Raw genomic sequence first — 22,248 nt, 5'->3', positions numbered from 1 at the left:
GCCTCACGCTGGCCTCGGTTCCCCTGGCAGAAATGCCGTGCCTGAAGGACACTGCCCTGTGCTGGAGCCTGCGGAGCAGCCCGGCTCCCTCCCCCTGTGCCCAGAGTGCTGCACACACTGCTGACCATTGCCAGGAGTTCCAGGGCAGGCGGCAGAAGAGCAGCAATGGTCAGGCAGGGCACAGCCCTGGGCTGCTCTTTGCCTTTCTCTCGTCCTGTGCAGACTCCAGATAGCCCATGGCACCAGTGTGTGCTGTGCCCAGCACGGCGCCGCTTCCCCTCAGGAGCAGCCAGCTGCCAGCTTGGCTCTGAGAGCGGAGGATTTGCCTGGGGCCAGCAAGAGGCAGCCAGGGCCAGGCTGCTGCCTCTTGCAGCTCCAAGGGCCTCCTTCCAGCCTGCCTCTGCCGAGGCTCAGGCTTCTCTGGGCTCTGTCAGGGCTCTGCTGGGGCTCCAGCCTGGCCAAGGCCGGGCCCGCTCTCACCTCACAGGCGCTGACAGCTCTGCACCACAGGAGACCTTGCACAGCACCCTCACTGCTCTTTCTGTTTTCTCTCTTCAGCCAGACTCTCCTCCAGCCAAAGAGATTTCTCTTAGGGATACAAATCCAAGTGGCAGGAACCCAAATACTCTCGAGTCACATCTGCACAGCCTGCATCTGCACAGGATGTTTGCGTTGCACCGCTCCTCCTTTGGTTTTTCCTGCAAATGCCATTGCTGTTTCTGCCTCAAATAGAAATGCCAGAGCTGGGCAAAACTTGTCCAGTTGGCCATATTCCAAAGGCAGTGTGGTCTGGAGAGGATGAATGAAGAGGAGCCTTCCCCCCTTACAAACTGTACCAAAGAAGCCATCAATGTCACTTTCCACCTCTAAGAAAAAACTGACAATTCAGAAGGAAATGTTGAGCTTTCTCACAGGGTCAGAAGGAGAGAAATGTTCCAAAGGAGTTGAGATTTTAGAAATTTTATTTAAAATCCTACTCTACAATCCTACACTACAAACCTACACTACCATCCTGCACTACAATCCTACTCTATAATCCTATTCTACAATCCTACTCTGCAATCCTACTCTATAATCCTACTCTAAGTTGGCCATGGAGAAGACAGTTCTAAATTAATTGTTGCATTCCTGCCTCCTCCTTCCACTTCTTTACTGCAACGATGAGAGGTGCCAGGCTGGACCCAGGCATGGCCGATGTTATAAATTGATGCTGCAGAAAGGAAAATAAAACAACAAGAAAGCATGATTTTCCAAGCTAAGAGCTTCAAAGGCAGGGGAATACTTTTGAAATGGAAAGGGGATTGAGTCAGAGTAGGTCAGGAGCATGGGGCAAGAGTGGCACAGGTTGCCCCAAGAGCTGGTAGGTGGCCCACCCCTGGAAATATCTGAGGTGTGAGTATCCTGATCTCTTGAAAGATGTCCCTGCTCATTGCAGGACACAGACTAGATGACCTTTCCATGTCCCTGTGTGTTAGTTTGAGATGAATTGACATTTAGGGAAAGAAGTAAGAAACCCCGCACGGAAGTGATTTCTTTGAGAGAAGCTGCTGGGAGCTTCCCCTGTGCCTGAGACAGGCCAATGGCTGGCTAGTTCTGAGAACTGACAACATTTTGCACCATTTAGAAATGAGATGTGCCTCTGTGATGATGCACATTTTGAAAACCACCAGCCCGGGCACTGGCCCTCTTTGCTTCCGGAGACCGAAGGTAACGGAGCTCTGCTGAGGCCGGCCCTGCTCGCCCACGGCCTGTGCTCCTGGGGGAGGCCGGGCCAGAGCCCAGCGGCTCCCGGGCGGGGGATGGAGGCTGCGGGACCCCGGCCCCAGGCTGGGCCAGGCCACGGCTGCTGACATCTTGCCCACACTAAACCCTCTCCCCGGCGTGCAGCGACGGCTCCAGGCCGAGCCTCCCCTCCCAGCGGCTCCCGGGCAGAGAGAGGGGCCCAGCACAGCCTGAAATCCAACACCGTGACTGCCATGACCTGGGTGAGATTGAACCCTTTCACTGCACAGGTGAGACCTTTCTTATTCTTGTGGGCCTGCTAATAAAATTTGTTATTCCTTTGAAGTTTGAAGCCTGTTTTGCCCTTCTCCGAATCCATAGCTCCCAGCAAGAAATGAGTAAGTGCCCTGGTGATTTTAGCCAGCGCTAAAACCCAGCACTCTCTGCCAGCCCAGCCCAGTCTAGGATTGCTCCCCACTGTCAGCTGAACAGCACCAAGGTTGGAAGTGAGGAGGATGGGGGCTCATCTGATGCCTTGGATTTCAGTGGAGGAGGAGCCCATCCCTGTTTCACCTGCAGCCCTTTTGGCATTTTACCTGCAGCAGCTCCTTGGCAGACCAGCGCTGCGCCTCGCCTTTCTGCAGGCAGCAGCTCAGGAAGTCACGCAGCAAAGGCGAGAATTGCTCGGGCTGCCGCAGCTGTGGGGTCCCTTCTGTGGCTATGTGGAATTTAGCCTGGGGAAAAAGGAAACACAAGGCTCCACCTGCTTCTTTCCCATCTGGAACTGCTCTCCCAGAGCCCATTGTTTCAGCTCCACTCTGCAGTGGCAGTTTTTGCCCTGGCAGAGAGGCAGAGATAACTTTCCTGTAGCATTTGGATGATGACTTTCCTGTATCATGAAAAAACCCAAGCCCCAAAGCCACAGCTTTGCTAACATCCAGCAGATCTTGCCTTGGCAGCTGATTTCATTGCCTGATCTAGTTAGTGGCAACTACATCAGCAAATACATGTTTCCTTCTTGGAGGATTCCCAGCAGCTTGGCAGCCTTTTTGGAAGAGGAATTTTGCTATTCTAACTAACTGTACTATTCCAAGGATTCTTACATGAAAAGAATCTCTGCAGTGCTTGTTGGTCCCTTAAGCACAGCTGCCATGAAACAAAACTCATCCAGCTTTTTGTCCTGTTCTTGAAAATGATGGTAATTGGAAGAAAAGAAAGGAAATGCAGCAGGTGTTCCTCAGGGAAGGAAACAAACCTTTGGAATCTCATTTTCAACACAGACACATTAAGATGCCTCCACAAATGTATTGGGTTGAAAATGCCTGTTTGGGCACACAGGAGCCACCTGCAGCTCTGTCTCTCAGCACTCTGAAAATTTCAGGTTCCCTTATGTGGCAAAAGGAAAATATTCATGGTGAAATCAGAAGTGTCATCCCTGTGGTAAGCCTGTGCTGGTTGGATTCTCAAGTCAATGCATTAACGCTGTGCCCATCCCAGAAAGTGCCAGGAAACAAACAGGAGGTTTTGGCAGGCTCTCCCCGTCACCAGGCTCCAGCTTGGTGATGTGGAGAAAGTGGCTTGGGTTATGAAAGAAGGTGGTCACTGAGTGTCTCAGCAGCACTGCACAAGAAGCAGAAGAGACTCTGGCTTTACAGCCTCATCTCCAGGTTTCAGGCAAGTTTCCCTGTGAGAAGAATGGGGCTGCACTTCTTCTCTCAAAAGCACTGTTTTAGAAACTTGGTTTGGTTTGCGTTTCTTTGCTTCATTTCTGGAAAGATAACAGCAGCTCTGAGACGCTTGTTTCCTATTCTTGGGGCCATCTACACAGCCAAAAGAGCTGGAACGACTTGTAAGGCAAAGCAAAATGCTGCCTGAGAATGGAGATGGTTTGGACGAGGTAAGGCTTGAGTTCCCCCAGTGCTGCAACCAAAGCTCCAGCAGATGCTGATGTGCTGCAGGGCCATTTGTAGAAGGGGCCTTGGTGGAAGTACTTCCAGCAGATGGCCATGGGATTTTGTGCAGTGAGCAGAGAACCCGGGACAGGTGAGAAAGACAGCAGGATCAGAGAGTATTTGCTCCTTACCGATCGAGCAGTGAAACTGTCATAAGGAGTTTTTTGTTCGGCCATTTCAATTGCCACAATTCCAAAAGACCACACGTCCACTTTGGGGCCATATGGTTGACGCTTCACCACTTCAGGTGCCATCCACCAAGGAGTCCCGGTCACCGAGCACCGCTGATTTTGCTCAGGGGTGAGCTGAGCAGAAAGGCCAAAATCAGCTGAGGAGAAAGCAAAATACTCTTTTAATTTTAATACTGTCAATTAGGAAACCAAGGCAAAGAATTCCCCAGTAGAAGGTTGAGAATGTGCAGTTGAATTTCCTGGACAACAATCCCTGCTCTGTTTCCTTGGGGCTTTAGCCAAGGCAATATGAATTGGCTACTTCAAACATCCCCCCATTTCTTACACTTCCTCCAGCAGTGCCTTTTGTTCCCCTGAAGGTTTAGATTGCAGCTCCCTCCCTCTGGAAGGAACACACACAGACACACACAGAGCAATAGCACTCTTAGCTGCTTGTGGCTCCTTGTCATAGCTGTGTGCACCCTGCAACTGTGCCTTCAGCCCACAGCAGGGGGGACCCCTGCACTGCCAGCAGCAGCATTTTTGGGGAGCTGGCAGTCACTGAAAGCAGCCCCACACCCCCCATTCCTGGAAGGCTGAAGCTGAGCAAGAATACACTGACCCAGCTTGACAGAGCCGTCGGTTCTGAGAAGGATGTTGTTGCTCTTGACATCTCGATGGATCACGTGGTTGGAGTGAAGAAAATCCAGACCTTGCAGGCACTGAGAGAGAAAAGAGAACCAGGGGGGCAAAAAGTAGTGCTGTGAGTTCATCGCACAAGAAAGGAAACAGCTGTGGAAGGTTCCCTTTGCAGGGGAATGGGGAGGAATGGCAGAACACAGTGCCATTGAGAGCAAGAGCCTGCTGCTCCCACAGTAGCAGAGCAGCACCTTTCTCAGTGGAGAACTGCAAATGCCAATGCAAGAGACAGAGATAGAATACAAGAGCAGGGGATAAGAGTACAGGAAGTGAGTCCAGTGAGTGTAGGGGCACTGGCAGACAGTTCCCTTGAGATGCTCTTGCTTGCCCATAGCCGAGCAGCAGCACAGAAACCAAGCTTGGCCCATGAAATCCCTCCCGTTCTGAGCCCCTGTTTCCCAGACAATGCAGCTCAAGGCCTTGGAAGCACAGATGGGATCCCTGACCTCCCGACTGACAGCTGCAATCTCTCCTTCAGACATTTGAATCTCGTCGATGAGATCTCTCAGAGTGCCTCCGTCCATGTACTCCATCACCAGCCAGAGTTCCTCATGCACAAGGTAGCTGAAAAAAGGAAACAAGGCCATGCAGGTGAACATGCACGGCTAGGTTGGTTTTTTGCTTGAGTCTTGTTTCTGGGTCCCTTGGAGACAAGGGCAGAAGTAAAGGCATAGACATTGCCTCTAGGCTGTGCAGTGTTTGCAGTCTGTGCTGTCTCAAGGAGAAAGGCAGTTTAGGAAGAGCCCAGATAAAAAACCTGTCACGCATGGCATTTCTGGAAATAAGCACCTAGTCTTCCTGGCATGCACAGCAATGGAAAAGAGGGGCAACAATGCAAGGGCAATCCTCTCTTGGATGGTTCATCAGCATTTAAGAAACTTGAAAAACTGAGTCCCAAAGAACTGTGGAGGCAATGAACTTACAAGGTATTGAATTCTTAAGATAGGGCTGATGCAGGTTTTTGAACAATGTTCAGTCTGCATTTGCCAGGGTGGATTCATGCAGACAAAATGCAGTCTCTTCCCATCCATTGGAGATAAGTAGAGAAATAATCATTAACAGCTCTATTTCCTGCCATGGACCAAAGTGGGTTTTTAAGCTCTCATGCTTGTAGTATGTAAAGAAACATTCAAGGGATAGGACCGTGACCACTCACCTGGCTAAGTAATTCACGATCCTGGGACTCCTATTACTCTCCATGATCCTGATTTCATTCATGGTTAGTATCTTCCTATTCACTCCTTGCACATTTATTTTCTTTATGGCCACCTCAAATGACATTGAAAAGGAGTAATTTGAGAAAATTGGTAGCATGAGACCACAACACACATGGAGCAAGTGATTTTGGAATGGCACAGCCAAGCTGTGCCAAAGTGCCTTGTGATTAGACCTCATCACCGGAGTAATTAGGGAGTGACATTCCAACAGCCCATTTCTCTGCTCCCTTGGGGGTCAGTTACAGGACATGTGGCCACTGGCGATTTGCCTTGTCCACAAAGCCTGTTCCAAGTGCAATTTGCAGGCTGGCTCCAGTCTGTGCTTCTTGTGCCTTTTCAGCACAGCTCTACTCAAAGCTCCAGCCACAGCTGTCAGCAGTGGGGAAAGGCCTGGAGAGCAGCAGAGGCTGCAGGGGCTGTTGCCATTTACCTCTCCTCCTGTTGCAATGTCAAGTGCTCTGGAAACCTCTCCAAAACCCCTAGAAACAAAACAGCAGCAAAGAAAGGAGAAGCCATTTAGATCTTGCACTGAAAGCCAGTCCAGACAGGAGAGCTCTGCTGTAAATGCCTAAAAGCTGCAGGTTGCAGGAGGGGTCTGCCAGAAGGCAGATGATGCATTTTCCCCTCAAGTGCCTGGGCACTGGGCCTGTTCCTGAAGCCTTGGGCTTTACTGCCTCAGCTCCAAAAGGCAGCTTATTCCTTCATCTCGGCTATCAGCTTCTAAACTGTGCAATTCTAATCCTGAGCATGGAGTATTTCCTGTAGCAAACTCTTGGAGAGAAATGTTCCTGAGAACTGTTATCTGACAGCTCTCATTGGGGGTAGGTTGTGCTTTCAGGCAAGCAAGATTCTTCTCCTTTCATTAGTGTGGCCAGATGATTTGGAGACATCCAAAAATGTGAAGGAAATGAATCCTGAGCTGTCCCACACTTGAGAGACAAGCAGATTTCCCAGGTTCTGTTCCTTGCTGCAGGCAAGACCTTGGCAGCATGGAGATGTCTTTGACAATGCCTTCTGAGCACACTTGACAAATTCTGGCCAGTACTGAGAGATGGGGCAGACTAAGCCCGCTGTCTAAACATGTGGACAACTTGTCTGACTTCCCACTTGATGGATATTCCCCCAGTGAAACACCTGGCCCGTGGCTGTGTAGAAGTGACTGTGGTTGGACTCACCCGCTGCCAAGACTTTCCAGTTCAATGTATTTTGTTCTGGGATTTTCCTTGTTCACCATTCTCCCTGAGGGAAACAAAATGCAAGATGCTGACTTTCAGGCAGAGATCCCAACTTGCAGGAGATGCCAAAGGCAGCCCCGCTGTCTGGGGCTCTGAACCCTCTGTGGTTCAGCTGGGCAGCAAGCACAGCAGCAACAAGACAGGCAGTTGTGCAGTACAAATGGGCAGCAGAGAGACTGATTTTGTCCAGTCCTTGGAAGGAAATGAAGCGCAGAGAGCACAGCAGGGCACAGCACAAGGCTGGCAAAGGCCAAGCATGAGCACTGACAAGCAATGGCAAGAAGACACAGCCAGCCTGAGCCCCTGACAAGCTGTGGCCCCCGTTCAGGACACACCAGCATTGCCTTGGAGATCAGACACAGCCAGGTGCAGATCAAGGCCCTTTTGTGTGCCAGCAGGTGAAGGTAGACACCAAATCAGCTGGGATCTTTTCTCAGCCCCACCAGGTCTTTTCTGAGAGCACAGCACTGGCAGCTGTTATGGGCAAGAAGCAGATTAAATGGGTTGTGCTGCAGAATCACAGAGGGCTTGATGTGTTTTCCTAGAGACTGATCTGAGCAGGGCTTGGGCCAATAGGTAGGATTCTAAGAGTCATGGGAATGGCTGGGAATCAGGGATGAAAAAGTGCCATGGATCTGAGGAATACACAGCACAGGGGCTGCAGGCTCGCTCCTGAGAAATGCCTGCAGTGCTGTTTTATCTGATCACACCACGTGGATGTGTCTCTTGGACACATCTTTAGAAAAATAAAACTAGGATATTAATTACAGATTGTTATACAAGTATCTGTTTCTTCATTGTGGGCCCAATGAAAACATCTCTTGCTCTCTGTTTCTGCTGTCACCTGATGTTCTTGCAAAGGAGTCCTCACTGACAAAAATACAGCATTCTCATAAAAACCTTGTAGATATAGTAGAGGCAATAAAAACAGTCCTAAAAATGACACCAGTAGGACACCTGGGGCAGAACAGCTCTTTCAGGATGGAGAAAAAAAAAACTCTACCAAAAAACCCCAAATCTGAAACCAAAGAGTATAGAAACTGAAAACTAAAAACGGAACCACAACAAAAAGACAAAACCCCAAAACCAATCAGTATCTCTGAAGTCTTTTGGTTCTGACGACTGGTGGGAAGTCTGGAGTCTAAGGAGAAATTAGGAATCAAATACTCTGTTCAGTTTGGCCACTAGCACACAGAACTTGCATAGATCATTTGCTGGGCCACAGCCTTCTGCTGATCCAAGAACAATTCCTGCTTCTGCCTTTAGTGGCAAGGGAATGCCAGGCAAAGCCGAGCCAGTCCAAGCTGCCCTCAGAGGCAGCAGGAACAGCCAGAGCGCTCTCTCGCTGCCTCAGAGCACAGCAGTTCCTGTGGGGAGTCCTAAATGTCTCTGGGACACCAAAGTGAGGAGGATCATTTGCTACAGCTCTGCTGGCACGTGCACACAATACACTGTCCCTCAGACAAGAAATACACCAGACGTACTCAGTTGCTCCACGAAGTCTCCCAGGCTCTCCTGGAGCTGAGCAGCAGATGTGTCACTGCTGGAAATGGACAAACTGCCCCGGCTCCACTGCTCAGCTTGGGCAACAAAGGCTCCTTTAGATGCTGCTGCTGCTGCTGCTGCAGCAGACTGAATGGAAGAGCCTGTGTAGATCTGCGAGAAGAAAGGAGTTTGTGTCAGGAAGCTGGCTGGCAGAGATTACCCCGAGTTCCCTTTTCCAATGCAAGCCCTTAGGAAGTTGCTATTAGCCACATGCAAAGCTCATCAACTGGATTTTTTGGATGCCCGCTTCTGGAACCGAATGGTCAAAACCCAAGGTTGGTTTTAATCAAGTTGATGGCCAGTTTCATATTCCATTTTCCTGGATTTTCTCAAGGATGACTGCAACAACGACCATTGCACTTCCTCCCAAGGATCCCTTTCCCCCTCCAAGGGCTGCAGACACATTTGCAGCTCCTTGTTCTAATGTTGGAGCTCCTCCCCCTCAGTCCTCTTTTCCTGCACCATCTTCAGAAGGTGCTTAGCCTGCAGCACTTGTGCTTGGGACAGTACCTGTGCCTGCCGCCGACCTTGGGGCTCTTCATCAGCCGGCATTTGCTGGAAGCCTTTGCAGGCTGCCAGGTGAGATATCAACACGTCCACCTCAAGTCAAAGAGAACAAAGCAGTCAGAGACCACAGCTTGTCCCTGTGTGCCAAGGCTCATTGACTGTGAGCAAAGGGAAAGAGCAGGACAGCAGCAGATTCACCAAGGGATACAGACAGCTTGCAGCTTGTATTCCAAATCTGTCTGGGGGACTGTGTTCACTTGCAAAAAGCCCTGAAGAAACAAGGAGAGCAGGAGCAGGCCAGCAGGAATCCCTTGAGATGAGTGCTGGCAAAAGGGGCAAATGACTGGTGCCACTGTCCAGGGCAGCAGCTGAGATTGAGCACAGCAGGAAATGTCCTTCCAAGCAGCTGGGATAGACACTACAGCAGGATGGCACTGAGAGGCATCAGCCCAGCCCCCTGCTGCTCTGCAGAGGAAAGGCAAGAAGGGCAGAAAGCACCAGACTGCAGTGACTGCTGTGCCTATCGTCTTTCACTCACTCGATTTTCTAGAGCCTCTTGCTGCTGAGCGAGGAGATGGAATTTCTCTTCGATTATTCTTCTTTCTTCCTCCAGCCTGTTCTCCCTTGCTCTGATCCTAGCCTCAGCTTCCTGCAGCTCTGCCAGAAGCTCCTCATCAGAGGCCTGTGAAGAATGACAGAGAGGAATTTCCATGAGTGGAGTGTCTGCCACTCTTTCACTCACCTGGTTCTGTTGATTGCCTCTCTGCCAGGGGAGATTCATCTCCTCTTCGATGCTTCTGTCTTCCTCAGGCCTCCTCTTCACTGCCATGATGGCCCTCGGAGCTTCGGGCAGCTCTGCCTGGGGCTCTGCCTCGATGTTCTGTACACACAAATGGAGAGCAAGTGCCTGGGAGCTGCCATCAGGCTCAGCTTCTTCCTCAGTTTCAGCCTCAAAATCACACTCATTCAGTCACTTCTTTCTGCTTCCCTACCCACCTCTGCTTCCACTGTAACCTCCTGTCCCGCTGCTGATCTCTGCAGAGGCTCTTTGCTTCCAGAGCCTCTGGCACTCGTGGCCTGCTCAGTCCCAAGAGCTGCGTTTTATGCCCCTCTTCCTGCCCTTCACTCTGTCCCCTGCTGAGTCAGCCTTACCTGGCCATTCTCCAGTGGCTCTTCCACCTGCTGCCCCAGCTGCTCTTCCTGCTCTTGGGCTGGGAACAGCTCTCCCTCAGGCTGGCACGGCCGTCCTGATAAAACAATCTGCTCCTGCTCTTTCTCTGGATGGACCTGCAGAGAAAGCAAGAGAAGATGGGCTTCAACTTCTCATCCAACATTTGTGGGCCAAGACTCAAAGGCTGATGGGCTCCCACGTTCCCAAAGCTCTGTGCTGCTGCTCTCCTGCCTTGTTCTCTGCCCGTGGGGAAGCACAGATTCCAAAGTGACCCTGGCAGTGCAATCAGGGCCCATCTGGCACTGAATCTCCAACAGACTCTTGGACAGCTGGCAGGAAATGTGGGGCATTTCTCAAGGGCCTCCCTCCCCTTCTGCTGTGTCCTGCTTGTCTCTCCCTAGTGACTGACAGCCAGCCCTGTCCCACAGCTCCATCCTGGCTCTGCAGGGGCTTCCTGGCTGAGCTCAGCCCTTGGGAGAGACACTGCTGGAGTTCATGTTCTTTTCAGGCCTGCACTGCCACTCCTGCCCTTCTGACATCTACACTCTTGTTAGAAATCCTGCTCATTCAGGAGACAAGGATGTGTGCAATTGGATCCTCTGCTGCAGGTCAGAGAGCCTCTATGGCCACCTCAGGATATGGAAGAGGACCAAGGTGTTTCTCCTCCCTCTTTTGTCAGCTGAGAATTCTGAGTGGCACTGACAGAGATCCTCAAAAGGCCCCACCAACAAATTAATTGACACACCCCTAGGGATGCCAATGAAGGAAGCCATGGGTCATGTAATGCATGTATGACCAAAGTCAGCAAAAACCACCTAAACCATGGAATTGTCCCACCTCACTAGGACAGGCAGAAATTTATAGGTTAAACAGGGAGTGTCAGGACAGAAGAGGCAGGAGGAGGAAAACAGCTCTAAGGAGAAAAAACAACCATCTCTAAAGGGGTTCTTAGCAACACAAGACAGCACTCAAGGACTTGCAGCTTTGCCCCCACACTAGGCTCCAATGCAGTTTCCAAAGCTGCAGACTTCACCACAAAACGTATCAAGAGAAACTTGCCACTTGTGGATTTTGCCTCAGAAGAAGGGTTCAGAACTACACAGTTTGTTTCTTTGGCCACACAGGACAAGAATGGCTGGCCACAGCTTCATGGACAACACAATCATCTCCCTGCAGCTTATCAAAAGCCAAAAGACAGGTGGCCTAAAAGACTCTGCAGAAGTGAAGAATTACTCCAGAAAACTGCAGAACACTTCTCCAGGTCATGCAGAGGTTTCCAAAAAGGGACAGCAAACAAAGCAAGCCCTGTGAGCCCCAGAAATGCCGTGTGAGCCCTTGGCCATGGCTTGGCAGAAGCCAAGAGACAGAGCTTCCCTGAGCCAAGCAGCCAGCTGCTCACCCACAGGCAGCAGCGCTTTGGGGCCTCAGCACGACGGCTCAAAGCCCAATTTCCAGCTGCCACGGGATGGGGGAATGGCTGGGTGCTGGCAGGACTCCAGCACTCAGCATCCTCAGCCAGCAACAGCAAGTGCTGGCTGCTCAGAAACTTGCAGCTCTGCCTTGCACTAAAGACAGCAGCACCCAGCACTGGCACTTACTGTCTGGGCATGGTCAGGCTGGGCTGTGACCACAGCTGGAGGCTCGTGCTCCTTTTGCTCATTTTGCTCCTCTTTGGCCTCTTCTCCAGGAGCAGAGGGAGCCACAGCAGAGTCTGCTCTTGCTTCTGGGCTCTGTGGACAGATGGTGGAGTTAGGGACAGGCAGCTCCCTATCATTTAGAACCTTATTTCTCTTCAGCTCTATTTCTACAACCAGCTCTACCAAGCACAAATCATCAGCTTTGACAGCAATGGGATTCTAAGTCACTCCAACTAAATTAAAATGGGTTAATTCAGCCATACTGCAAATAGTTCTGAATTAGAGAGTTCACCCTGGCTACTATCAGCAAGCAACGTTCTCTCTGCAAATCTGAGCTTTGAGTTCTTTTAAAGCTCTGCAATGGAAAATTAGGAAATAGCCAACAATGCCTTTGCTATTGCTGCTGTAAACATGGAAATGGATCTTCTTTCAGCCCACCCAGCTGGCCCTCTGCACTCTACTGCCACAGGCCAAGCTCACAGTTCCCTGCACAGTTCTGAAACACCAGGAGCATCAAATGTTCCTTTCTGACTCACCTCAGGATCGGCACCTCTGAACACACGGCTCAGATGACCTGCAGTGGGCAAGGAAAAGGAACCAAATTCTTTGAGAAAACTGGAGAGAACTGTGGCCTATTTAGAGCAGCATCTGAGAAGATCTCCCAGTCTGCATTTTCAAAGGTGTCCTGCTTGACTGGTGTGGTTTAAAGCAACAACTTCAAAAAAATCACTAGAAAAGTTACTTATTTCTTGCTGTGAGATATGGATTAGAACAAGAGGAAAACAAGCTTAAAACATAAATGGAATAAAGAAAGTTTATTGACAAAAACTACAGGAATAAGAAACCAGGATAAAACTTCCAGAACAACCCTTTTCTCCCCCACTACCCAACCATTCCCTTGTTTACATGACAACATAGAGACAAAAAACTTTGGAACTTTGGTGTTTACAACAGTCCCAATTCCTGCTGGAGTCTTTTCATCAGTCTTTGTAGAGAAACAAAAGTCTTCTTCTGCATTCTATGGAGTTTTTCACAAGAAAACTATTTTTCTTCATAGCTTTCTATTTCTCTGATGCCAGCTGCCCTGAAATCTGCCATCAGTTGTCTCCTCCCATTTCCCATCACTCTGAGGTGTGTTATGGGTCATGAGTCTAGGGATGTCATTTTTATGAATGAGTTATTCAAAGGCAAAAGTTCTCTTCATCTGTTTTTGTGAGCCCTCCTGGAAACAGAAGTTTTCTTTTTGCTTCTTAAAAGCCACAAATCTTCAACTCTTACTTCTCCCCCTCTGTTCCAGCATCTCACAGTGTCACAACTACTTCATCATTTGCTCAAAATCCACACTTGGAAACACTCCATTCCTCCCAATATACTCTGTCATGAATTAAAGGAGGTTTTTTCAGAACACTACTGTCCATCTCCATAGCTTTAACAGAAAAATATTTCAGCTTATTAAAAGCATCTCCTTATTTCTCTTCCCCCTCTCAAGTTAATTTTTTTCTTCACTTTCTTGGATGGGTTGATGGTTGATCACTCCCTCTCCCTCACTCTGGAAAAAAAGGATTAATCTGCAAGTCTCATGCAGGTAGTAAAAGAGTTAAAATCTTGCTAAAGCTGCAGATGTTGATGGTGTCAGGTTTCAGTTCAGTGGCAGAAACTGCAAACCAAGTCAGGCTGGCCGGCTCCGTTTCTCCCCCACCCTGCCCTCTGCAGCCTTGTCCGGCCTGGAGGGGTGGAGGAGGCCGAGACAGAGCCCTGTGACCTCGTCAGAAGCCAGAAACCAAAGAGAGCAAGAAATTCCCGGCCTCACATCTTCAGGTGGTGTTCACAGGTTGATCTCACTTCTCAATAGTTAAAACCGCTGCCAAGTCTCACCCATGGCCAGGAATTAGTCAGGAGAAAAAACTCCCATCAGCCTCCAGCAGTTTCAACTTCCCGAGCTCTCAGAGCTATCTTAAAAGTAAAGTCACCCCAAGAGATTGAGCCAGCAAAGTGAGGAAATGCCAGACTCTGCTGCCACAGGCTCTCCCGTGGAGGGAACAGAAGCCCTGCAAATGCTGCCCACAGCCCCCTGGCTACAGACACCCCGTGTTTTGCTGAAGGTGTTGACAGGAGCTTGACCAAACCAGGGGCATCCTCATGGTCTTTGTGTTTCAATAGCAACCCGGTCACTAAGAAAGAGCAGGGAGACCTACAAAAGCCAGCTCAGGTTCCAGCCAGGGAAAACCTCTACTTACGTGCCAGGTTGGTGAGGTAATAGCCGGAGTAGCCGATGACATAAATGGTGCAAACTGCAACAGCGAGCTGCTCCATCATTGTAGCACTGCTGTGCCAGTTTGCACACTCTGCTCCACCACAAGGAAAAACAAGGCTCCTGTCAGTGTGCAGCTGCCCACTGACAAACGCCTCAAGCAGGAGGATGCTCCTGCACTGAGCAAGCCCAAGAGCTGCTCTGACCCTGAGGCCTTCCGTGCACCAAGGCAACCTTGGGATGTCACCACGACAAGGTGGCATCCATGCCCTGACATCACAAAGCCAATGCTCTGCGCTGCTCTGGGAATTGATGCAGAGCAACCCAACCTTCCCTACAGCAAACACAAAATTGCCTGGGAGCTTCTCCTCTGTCACAAAGGGTCACAAATCCTTTGGTGGGCTGTGGGAAATGGAAAGACAGAAACTTCCACAGATACTGAAGGGTTTCATTTCCAGCCTTGGAAGGAGCTTGGGTTCATGCAATGCTAAAGGTTCACAGACGTTGAGTCGAGAATTCATAATCTTATGTTCCTATAGCTGTAAGTAAGAATATGCCATAAGTAAATAAGAAACAGTATTGAGTGAGATGATGGAGAGTTTTCAACTGTAATTGTGTGATTTTATAGAGTAGGCTATGAATCTAAATATTATCCTAAGAAGCACATGTGTGTAGGTGAGCTAGCAGTGTATTGGGTGAAAAGCAGACACAGTGCAGCAGAACTTGGCAAAGGTGAAAGGTGATTAAGTAGTAATAAACTCCATGTCATCTGTCCATTGGGCCAAAATGTGATATATTGCTGTGTAACAAAGGAACTCGTGACTACCTTTGAGCTATGGCCCACTTGTTACCCCTCCAAAATCTCATGCCTTCAGTCAGAGACCTTTTTTGATATATTTCAGCAATAAATCGACTTCACAGCACCAGTGGTCCCACCCCTCATTATTTACAGCCTGACAATGGGCCAAACCCTGTTGTTCAAGAGATCCAAGAGTAACTCCAAGACTGACCGGTGGAGAGAGAAAACAAAGAGAACTTGTCCTAAGAGAACAAAGATTGCTCCTCAGTCAAGGCAGGATGGATGGAACAGAGTTTCTAAAATGTAACAAGTAGCAGAAGCAGAGTAGTTTGCAGAAGAAATTGTTATACAAGCGCTTGTCCTAGGGAAATAAAACTGATGTTGCTAATAGGGAATTGATCATGGCTATTATTCGTTAGCAGCCATCTGAACATTTATACTATTGGCTACCCAGGCTCACACTATTCTAACCCAATAGGAAAAACAGCACAAAAGTGATGTACACTTGTAATAAATGTTTCCAGATATACCACCCCTGGGGACCGTGCATCGTTCATGGGCTGCAGTGCCCCAAGCACCCACATCCTGCCCCACAACTGAGCTCTGAGATGGGACTAAACCAAAGGAAATTGGGATTTTGGCCACTGATGCTTCTGACTAAACCCAAGAATGCCTGTTCCTGTGCCAAAGGAACTGCACAGCCATCAGCCTGCTGCAGCACTGCTGGGGCATCTCAAAGAAGCATGTGGGCCTGTGCCTCACCCCTGGAGCCCCTGGGCACATTTGTGAGCCACAGAGATGAGGCTGCAATGGTCATAAGGAAAGAGAAGAAGAAAGTCACAGAAGAATGGGGGAAGATGTAGGAGATGGTGGGAGGAGGAAGCCAGAGGGATCAAATGGGTAACTTTCATCCAAATTGGGAGCTACGAGGCAGGGACCCAAGAGATGTGGGATAGAGACCCCATCACCTGTGACTTCCTTTCTCAGCTGAAAAGAAAAAGAATAGAGAAATAGCTGGGTTTTAGCTGTGTGTCTAGATATGAAGCCACGTTACATTTTTGAATGGCTCCACACAAGTTCTTCAAGTTTTCTCCAAGCCTGCAGGTTCCCCTGTCCCTGGACCACCAGTGGCCAGTTTTGTTGGTTTTGCATGGGTTAAATTTTGGTGAGGAGGGAAGAAGCCAGCCATGGGAATGCTATTTCTGCTAAAAGGAGCTGCTAAAAGCTTTCTCCATGCCTGGCAAAACCAATCATTGGCTGGCTCTGAGAACAGGCCCATTGCTAAGCCAATTAGAAAAGCTGGAAACACTTTGATGACAACAGATTTAAGAGCGGAAAGAAACGTGGGAAGCTCTCTTTCTTTCTGCCCTCCGAGGGGCGGTGAGGGGGCACCGAACCCCTTCCCAGCAGGCCAGCTGTGGTGGTTTGGCATTTTAGAGATAAAAGCAGAAAACACCCACAGAAGTGATTTCTCTGAGAGCGGCTGCTGGGAGTTTCTCTCTGCTTGAGATCAGGCCAATGGCCGGCCAGTTCTGAGAACTGACAGCATTTTGCAGCACTGAAAAGTGAGATCACCTTTGTCAATAGCACCTTTTAAAAACTCCAGCTGGGGAGTTGTCTCTTTTTGTTTGCAGCCTGGAAAGGTATTGGAGCTGTGGTGTGGCTGGCCCCGCTCCCCGCGGCCTGTGTGGCCTGGGAGGGCTGGGCTGGAGCCCAGTGGCTCTGGGCTGGGGGGATGGAGACTGCGGGACTTCCCCCGGCCCCAGGCCAGGCCGGGCTCTGCTGTGGCCCCTCCCGGGAAGCCCTCCCAGTCCCATTCCAGTGGGGTGGCTGAAGCCCTCCCCAGGGGCACCCTGGCTCTAAGCTGGGCCGGACCACGGCTGCTGACATCTCGCCCATCCCCGCCATGGCCTGCACAGACGGCTCCAAGCTGGAAACCGTCCCCTGCCTTCCAGGGGCTGCTGAGCTGAAATCCCACACCAGGAATGCCTGCCACACCTTAGGCCACATTTAACCCTTTCACTACACAGATGAGACCTGCAGCCTTCATCCCCTCTCCAGAGAGCGCAAAGTGGGAGTGATCGACACGTAAAAGACAACATCAAACATCAAGGTCAGTACGAGGAAGAGTCAAGCCTCAGGTGGAAGGAGAATGAGGAGATGCTTTAATGAGCTGAAATAGTCTTTTGCTAGGGCCATGGAGATGGACAATAACGTTCTGAAAAATAACTCCTTTCATTAATGAAAGAGTATTGGGGGGAATGAAGGATTCAAAGTGTAAATCTGAGCAAAGGTATCTATTGATGAAGCCAAGCAGGTGGTGGAGTATCTGTGACCCCATGAGATGCGTGAACAGAGAGAGAGAGATGAGAGCTGATGAAGACCCTTTGTCCCCAGGGAGAGAAGAAAAAAACTTCTGTCCCCAGAGATGATCACAGAGACAGATGAAGAGAGTAACTCTTGAATAACTCATCCTTAAAATAATACCCCTTGAGTTCATGGCCCATGAAGACACCTCAGAGTGGTGTGGAAATGGGAGGAAGGCATGGAGGCAGAGTTTTGCCCTGGGTGGCAGATATTCATAGAAATGAAAAGCCATGAGGAAACTCTTTTCTTGTGGAGAGCTCTCCATGGAATGAGAAGAGAAAACTCTCCTCTCTACAGAGACTGATGAAAAGACTATCGTATAGTTGGTACTGCATTAACATCCAAAGTTTTATCTCTACATTGTCAGCTGAGAAAGGAAAAAGTTGGGTGGGAAGGGAAAAGGTTTCTGGAGGTTTTATTCAGGTTTCTTATTTCTTGTAGTCCTGTTAATAAAGTTTCTTTATTCCTTCTAAGTTTAAAGCCTGGTTTTCTCTTCTCCTAATCCATATCTCACAGTGAGAAATGAGTAAGTGCCCTGGAGATTTTAGCCAGCACTAAACCCACCACATTATTTAGTGCATTAGCCAAAAATCTCAAATTAGCGAATCTCAGCCACTGCACCAGGCTGAAGCTGAGGATCCCCAGACAAGCTCAGAGGGAGGAGAACACAGCATTTGTGGGATCCTTTCCAGTCTGACTTGCTTCAGCTGGAGCCTGGGGGAGGAGAGAGCAGGAGAAGGGTTGGCTGAGTCCTCTCCCCTCTGCCTTGTCCTTCTCTGCTGGATCCTCAGTTCATCCCACACCCACCCCAAGACTCCATCCCCATCCTGCTGGTGCTGATGGGATTAAAGGAGATAAAGAGGAGATTAAAAAGATAGAGAGGAGAGAAAAAGAGAAGTTTAAATGCAGCTTAAATATGAAAGAAATGCACATGTTAGTGAGTGCTGAGAGTTGAAAGGGAGCTGAAGGGTTTGGGAAGGGCCAGGAGCCCGTGAAGGGCTCAGGAGCTGCTGCTGCCGGGAGGGAGGAAATGCACCAATGGCTCCCAGCAGAGTCTGTGCTTTGAGGCTCTTTCCCAAACAGCTGCAGGAGGGAAAGCAGCTGAGTTTGGAGGAAGAGTTTTCTGCTGAGGTTTCCTGTTTGGAGCTGTCACAAGCTTGAGCTGCTCAAGGGAAACGCGGCTCTGCTTCCAGCAGGGCCCAACTGCCCGGGAGCACAACTTGGTTCCCTGGCCCTGAGCCAACGGGCAGCAGCAGCTTCTGTTCCCTCCTGGCTCTTGTGTCATTTCCAGCAGCACAAGGCACACCAAGAAAAGCTCCTCCAGAACATGCCATGAGAAACACAACCTGATTTCATGGTATGAAGGAGCTCTGACAGTCCCACGGGCTCAGGTTTGTTGGTCAGTGAACAGAGCAGGGAAAAGCACAGACACATTCCCTGCACAGGGAATTCACAGGAGGAAAGTGCAGGGCTGGAGGATGTGCTTGGATACAACGTTCCCACGGCAGTTTTGGGGATAAAATCGTCAGCAGAGAGAAAGAGAAAAGTCCTACCAAGGGTGGGCTGGCGAGGGCTGGTGCTTCCTGGGAGGCTCCCGAAGCTCAACAGTGTGGAAGAGTGGCTAGCTAACAAAGGTCGTGTTCCCATGCAGCAATTAGCTGAGAAAGAATTAAACAACAGTAGAGTGTAGTTGGTATGAGATGTTGCAAAGTTAGAAAGACCTTACTGATAACTGTGAACTGAGAACAGGACACTGTGATCAGAAGAATGTGAATTCAGCACAGATGAACGACCACAAGAATGTGGAACTAGGTGGAGTTGTCCTTAAACAAAATACCCAATAATGAGCTTGTTTTTGCACTATGTATGAGCCTAATTATTGATGTTGTATAGGGAGTTTGGAGTTGCCAATAAATGAGACTTGCTGATCATTCATATTGAGTGCTGCTTGTCTCCCGCCGAACTCATCAAATGGCGCCCGAACAAATGGGACCCTTGGGACCTTTGGGACCTTTGGGACATTAAAAAGCGAAGGCCACGGGAGTCGGCGACAGGGGACGGGTCCTCCGCAGCAAGGACGGCGAAAAGCAACGGTGCCGCGCCCCAGGCGACCTCAGAGGAGAGTCCTGGCCGTAACGTGCTGCCAAACCTTGTAGGGCTGCAACAGCGCTGACGGTAAGATGGAAAGGCAAGCAGCACATGATTTATTTACCTGCTTTTTAGAAAAGCCACAGCTTAAGGGTTTTGATTTGCACAAGGAGCTCCCTGGACTTCTTGCTTATGGGTATGCTCACGCCTTTGCCTCCCACTGCTGGGCAAACACTCCTATCTGTGCTGCCCATGGAAAGAGGGAGGGAGAGTCAGAGAGAAGGAAATAATGAGAAAGAAATTCCAGAGCAAACGCTGAAACAACGAACAGAATCTGTTCAGTTACGGCAGGATGTGATATATCCTGAACTATTTGCTTCACTTTTGGAGTCACTCTTAACATTACAATCTTATTTAAGTTCCAACTTTGCTACCCTGGAAGAAAAGAATCCAAATTTAGATTGGTTTCCACCCGAACCAGGGGGACATGGGGGAGCACTGAGGTGTGCGCAGAGAGCGGGGGCACCCCCGGCACAGAAGCAGTGCAGAAAAAGTTTTAAGGCCACACTGAACAATTACAGAAACAGCTGAGCAGAAACAGGTGGCTCAGACAGCTTCAAAAAGAGACAAAATAGCCAAAAAATCACAAACTATATGGTACCTAGTTCGAAATTCATCACTGTAATTAGAAGCTGATAAGCTGCAATGGTCACCGTTGTTATCACCTGGTCCTAAGAGACTTTTGTGTCTTTGCATCGCCTGCTTTTGTAAAAATTGTGCCCCTTTTTTCCTCTATCAGTGAACAAGAGAGATTGAGAGAAGTAACTGTATGTGTTAAAGTTAACTTTGTGAGGTGTTTTTTTGTTGTTTTTTTTCTGCGAGAGTATGTGGAGAATGTGAAGAAAGATAACAGCAGCAGAGAGCAGCAGCAGGGCGGGCAGTCCACCCCCCACTCCCTCTCTAAGAAAAAGCACCAGGATAGTACCCAGTTTGTTAAAAAGTCATGGTTCATGGGTTTTTAAAAATGTTTTTATATACCCTTTTAGAGTTAATTTTGTGTTTTAAGTAATAATGAATTTATGCAGTTGTAGTTTTTTAGAGTTTTACTGGAGAAATTATTGTGTTTCTTTGAAAGTTTAAAAAGGCCCCTTTTAAAAAAAAAAAGGTGTTTAAGGTGAATATTAGCAGAAGTTACCTTGCAATAATTAGTTTTAAAACCTAAGGTTAAAATATGGTATGATTTACAGCTTCTAAGAAAACCTTACAATTAATGTTATCTACAAAAGAGATTTGTGGTTTAAAAAAAAAATAATTAGTTAAGAGAACTTTACTGTACAAGACAAAGTTAAGTTAAAGTATATATTACCCATTTGCTTGTTTTTCCCACAATTTTAATAAGGTAATTTCAATGTGAGTCCTTTTGTTATATAAAACACATATAACTGCATATATACCAATTTGGATTTTGGATTTTAGTTTAAGAATTAGACTTAATGTTTCTGAAAAGTGCTAAAAAGCTGAATGGCAACTTGCCAAATCCTGTGTTGTTGTGGTTTTTCTCTAGAAAAACTGCACTTTAAAATCCTAACCAATTTAAGCAAGGCAAATTCCTGTTATGAATAAGTATTTTTAGTACCATTTGCAGTTATTGTAAGTTATTCTCAAAGCTAGATGACATAGTATTGTGATGGATTTGTTATGTTTTTATAATCTTTATAGTGAATCTATGTTACTGTTATATTGTGTTTAAAAGGTATATATCAAACCTTTAGTTGCCTCTTTGCAGTAACAGAATAAGATTTAAGGTATGTTTTTATTTAATATAGATTAAGTGTTAATAGAATTAAAATAGTCAAGTTTTATTATATTTAGGCTTGAATGTTTTTAAGTTAAGTTTTATAACTTAGATATTCTTTTAAGGTTAAGTTTGTTACTTCCTTTTGTCATAAATCATTATTGTTAGGTTTAAATATTGTTTAATTTAAATTCTTTATATTTTATTGGAGACACTTGTCTAAACTGCAAAGTATAGTTATTTTCCTAGAGAGATGAAGATAGCCACAACTGAAACAGCTGTGAGAGAACACTGATGAACACCTGCTTGTGGATAGAAGGGAATGCAGTCTGTGACACCCTTGACTTCATCAGGAGTTCTATTGGTTGTTGCAATCTCTGCAGTTTTTGTTTGTTATAGCTTTCTTATTTTTCAGTGTTTCCAGAATTTTAAGAAGATGCACCATTGCTGAGGATCAGCTGCCATGGGAGAGGCTTCAGATTAAACCAACTGCTGCATGGTTTAATTGGTCTGGTACCTGAGGCTTCTGATCATTTGCTTTGTACAAATGCATTTTAACAGTTTGCTGTGCTGTAAGCATCTCCTAGCTGCTGCTATTGAGAACCTTGTTTTAGAAATGAGTTAAGAGGCATCTTTCCAGTTTAAAGCCAGGCCCTGGACAAGCCATGACTTTACCTGGATGGAATATTTGCCAGCAGATCCAGATGTTTTCTGTCCCAAATCAGTATTTGAGTCACTTTTTGACTCAGCAATTTGACCCTATTAATATGGCAGCTGGATCAATTTTGAAGTGAGCTTGGAGAATCATTTCCAGAGGTGGTGATCCAATCCTTCACTGATGATTTTTTGTTTCTGTTTGCTTGCTAACTATGGGATGCTGGTGCAGTGTTTTAGTAATTAATAGTAGTTTTATATTACATATCTTATTAATAATGTTTATGATTTATTGATTTTTAACTGCTATAGGTTCTTACTGATTGTTTATGGTTTTGTGTTAATGTTGATGTTTATAACAGAAGTACATCTCATTTTATTTTTTTTTAAAAAAAAAAACGGGGGAAATGGATGCTCTAAAAGCATTTGATTAGTGTAA

General features: G+C 47.8%; 2 protein-coding genes across 2 annotated transcripts in view; one reads left to right on the top strand and one right to left on the bottom strand.

The window, feature by feature from the left end:
- LOC147648746 (uncharacterized) overlaps window positions 1-22,248 on the top strand; it is a 132,412-nt gene that overhangs the window by 78,118 nt on the left and 32,046 nt on the right. The gene's annotated exons all lie outside the window — the stretch shown is intronic.
- On the bottom strand, window positions 945-14,475 carry LOC147648748 (uncharacterized). The gene is made up of 15 exons (XM_086866537.1): window positions 14,093-14,475; window positions 12,392-12,429; window positions 11,817-11,948; window positions 10,200-10,334; window positions 9,586-9,927; window positions 9,051-9,140; window positions 8,480-8,651; window positions 6,936-6,999; window positions 6,191-6,239; window positions 5,700-5,812; window positions 4,990-5,107; window positions 4,467-4,566; window positions 3,806-4,002; window positions 2,319-2,456; window positions 945-1,210 (listed from the first exon to the last, which is right to left on the bottom strand). The coding sequence occupies exons 1-15, from the start codon at window positions 14,367-14,369 to the stop codon at window positions 1,109-1,111; spliced, it is 2,067 nt and encodes a 688-aa protein (XP_086722663.1). The 5' UTR covers window positions 14,370-14,475; the 3' UTR covers window positions 945-1,108.

The sequence above is a fragment of the Cyanistes caeruleus genome, chromosome 31, assembly GCF_971803275.1.
Source record: "Cyanistes caeruleus chromosome 31, bCyaCae1.hap1.1, whole genome shotgun sequence".
NCBI lineage: Eukaryota > Metazoa > Chordata > Aves > Passeriformes > Paridae > Cyanistes > Cyanistes caeruleus.
Note: the sequence above shows the minus strand (reverse complement) of the source record. Positions and strands in the feature narration are given on the sequence as shown.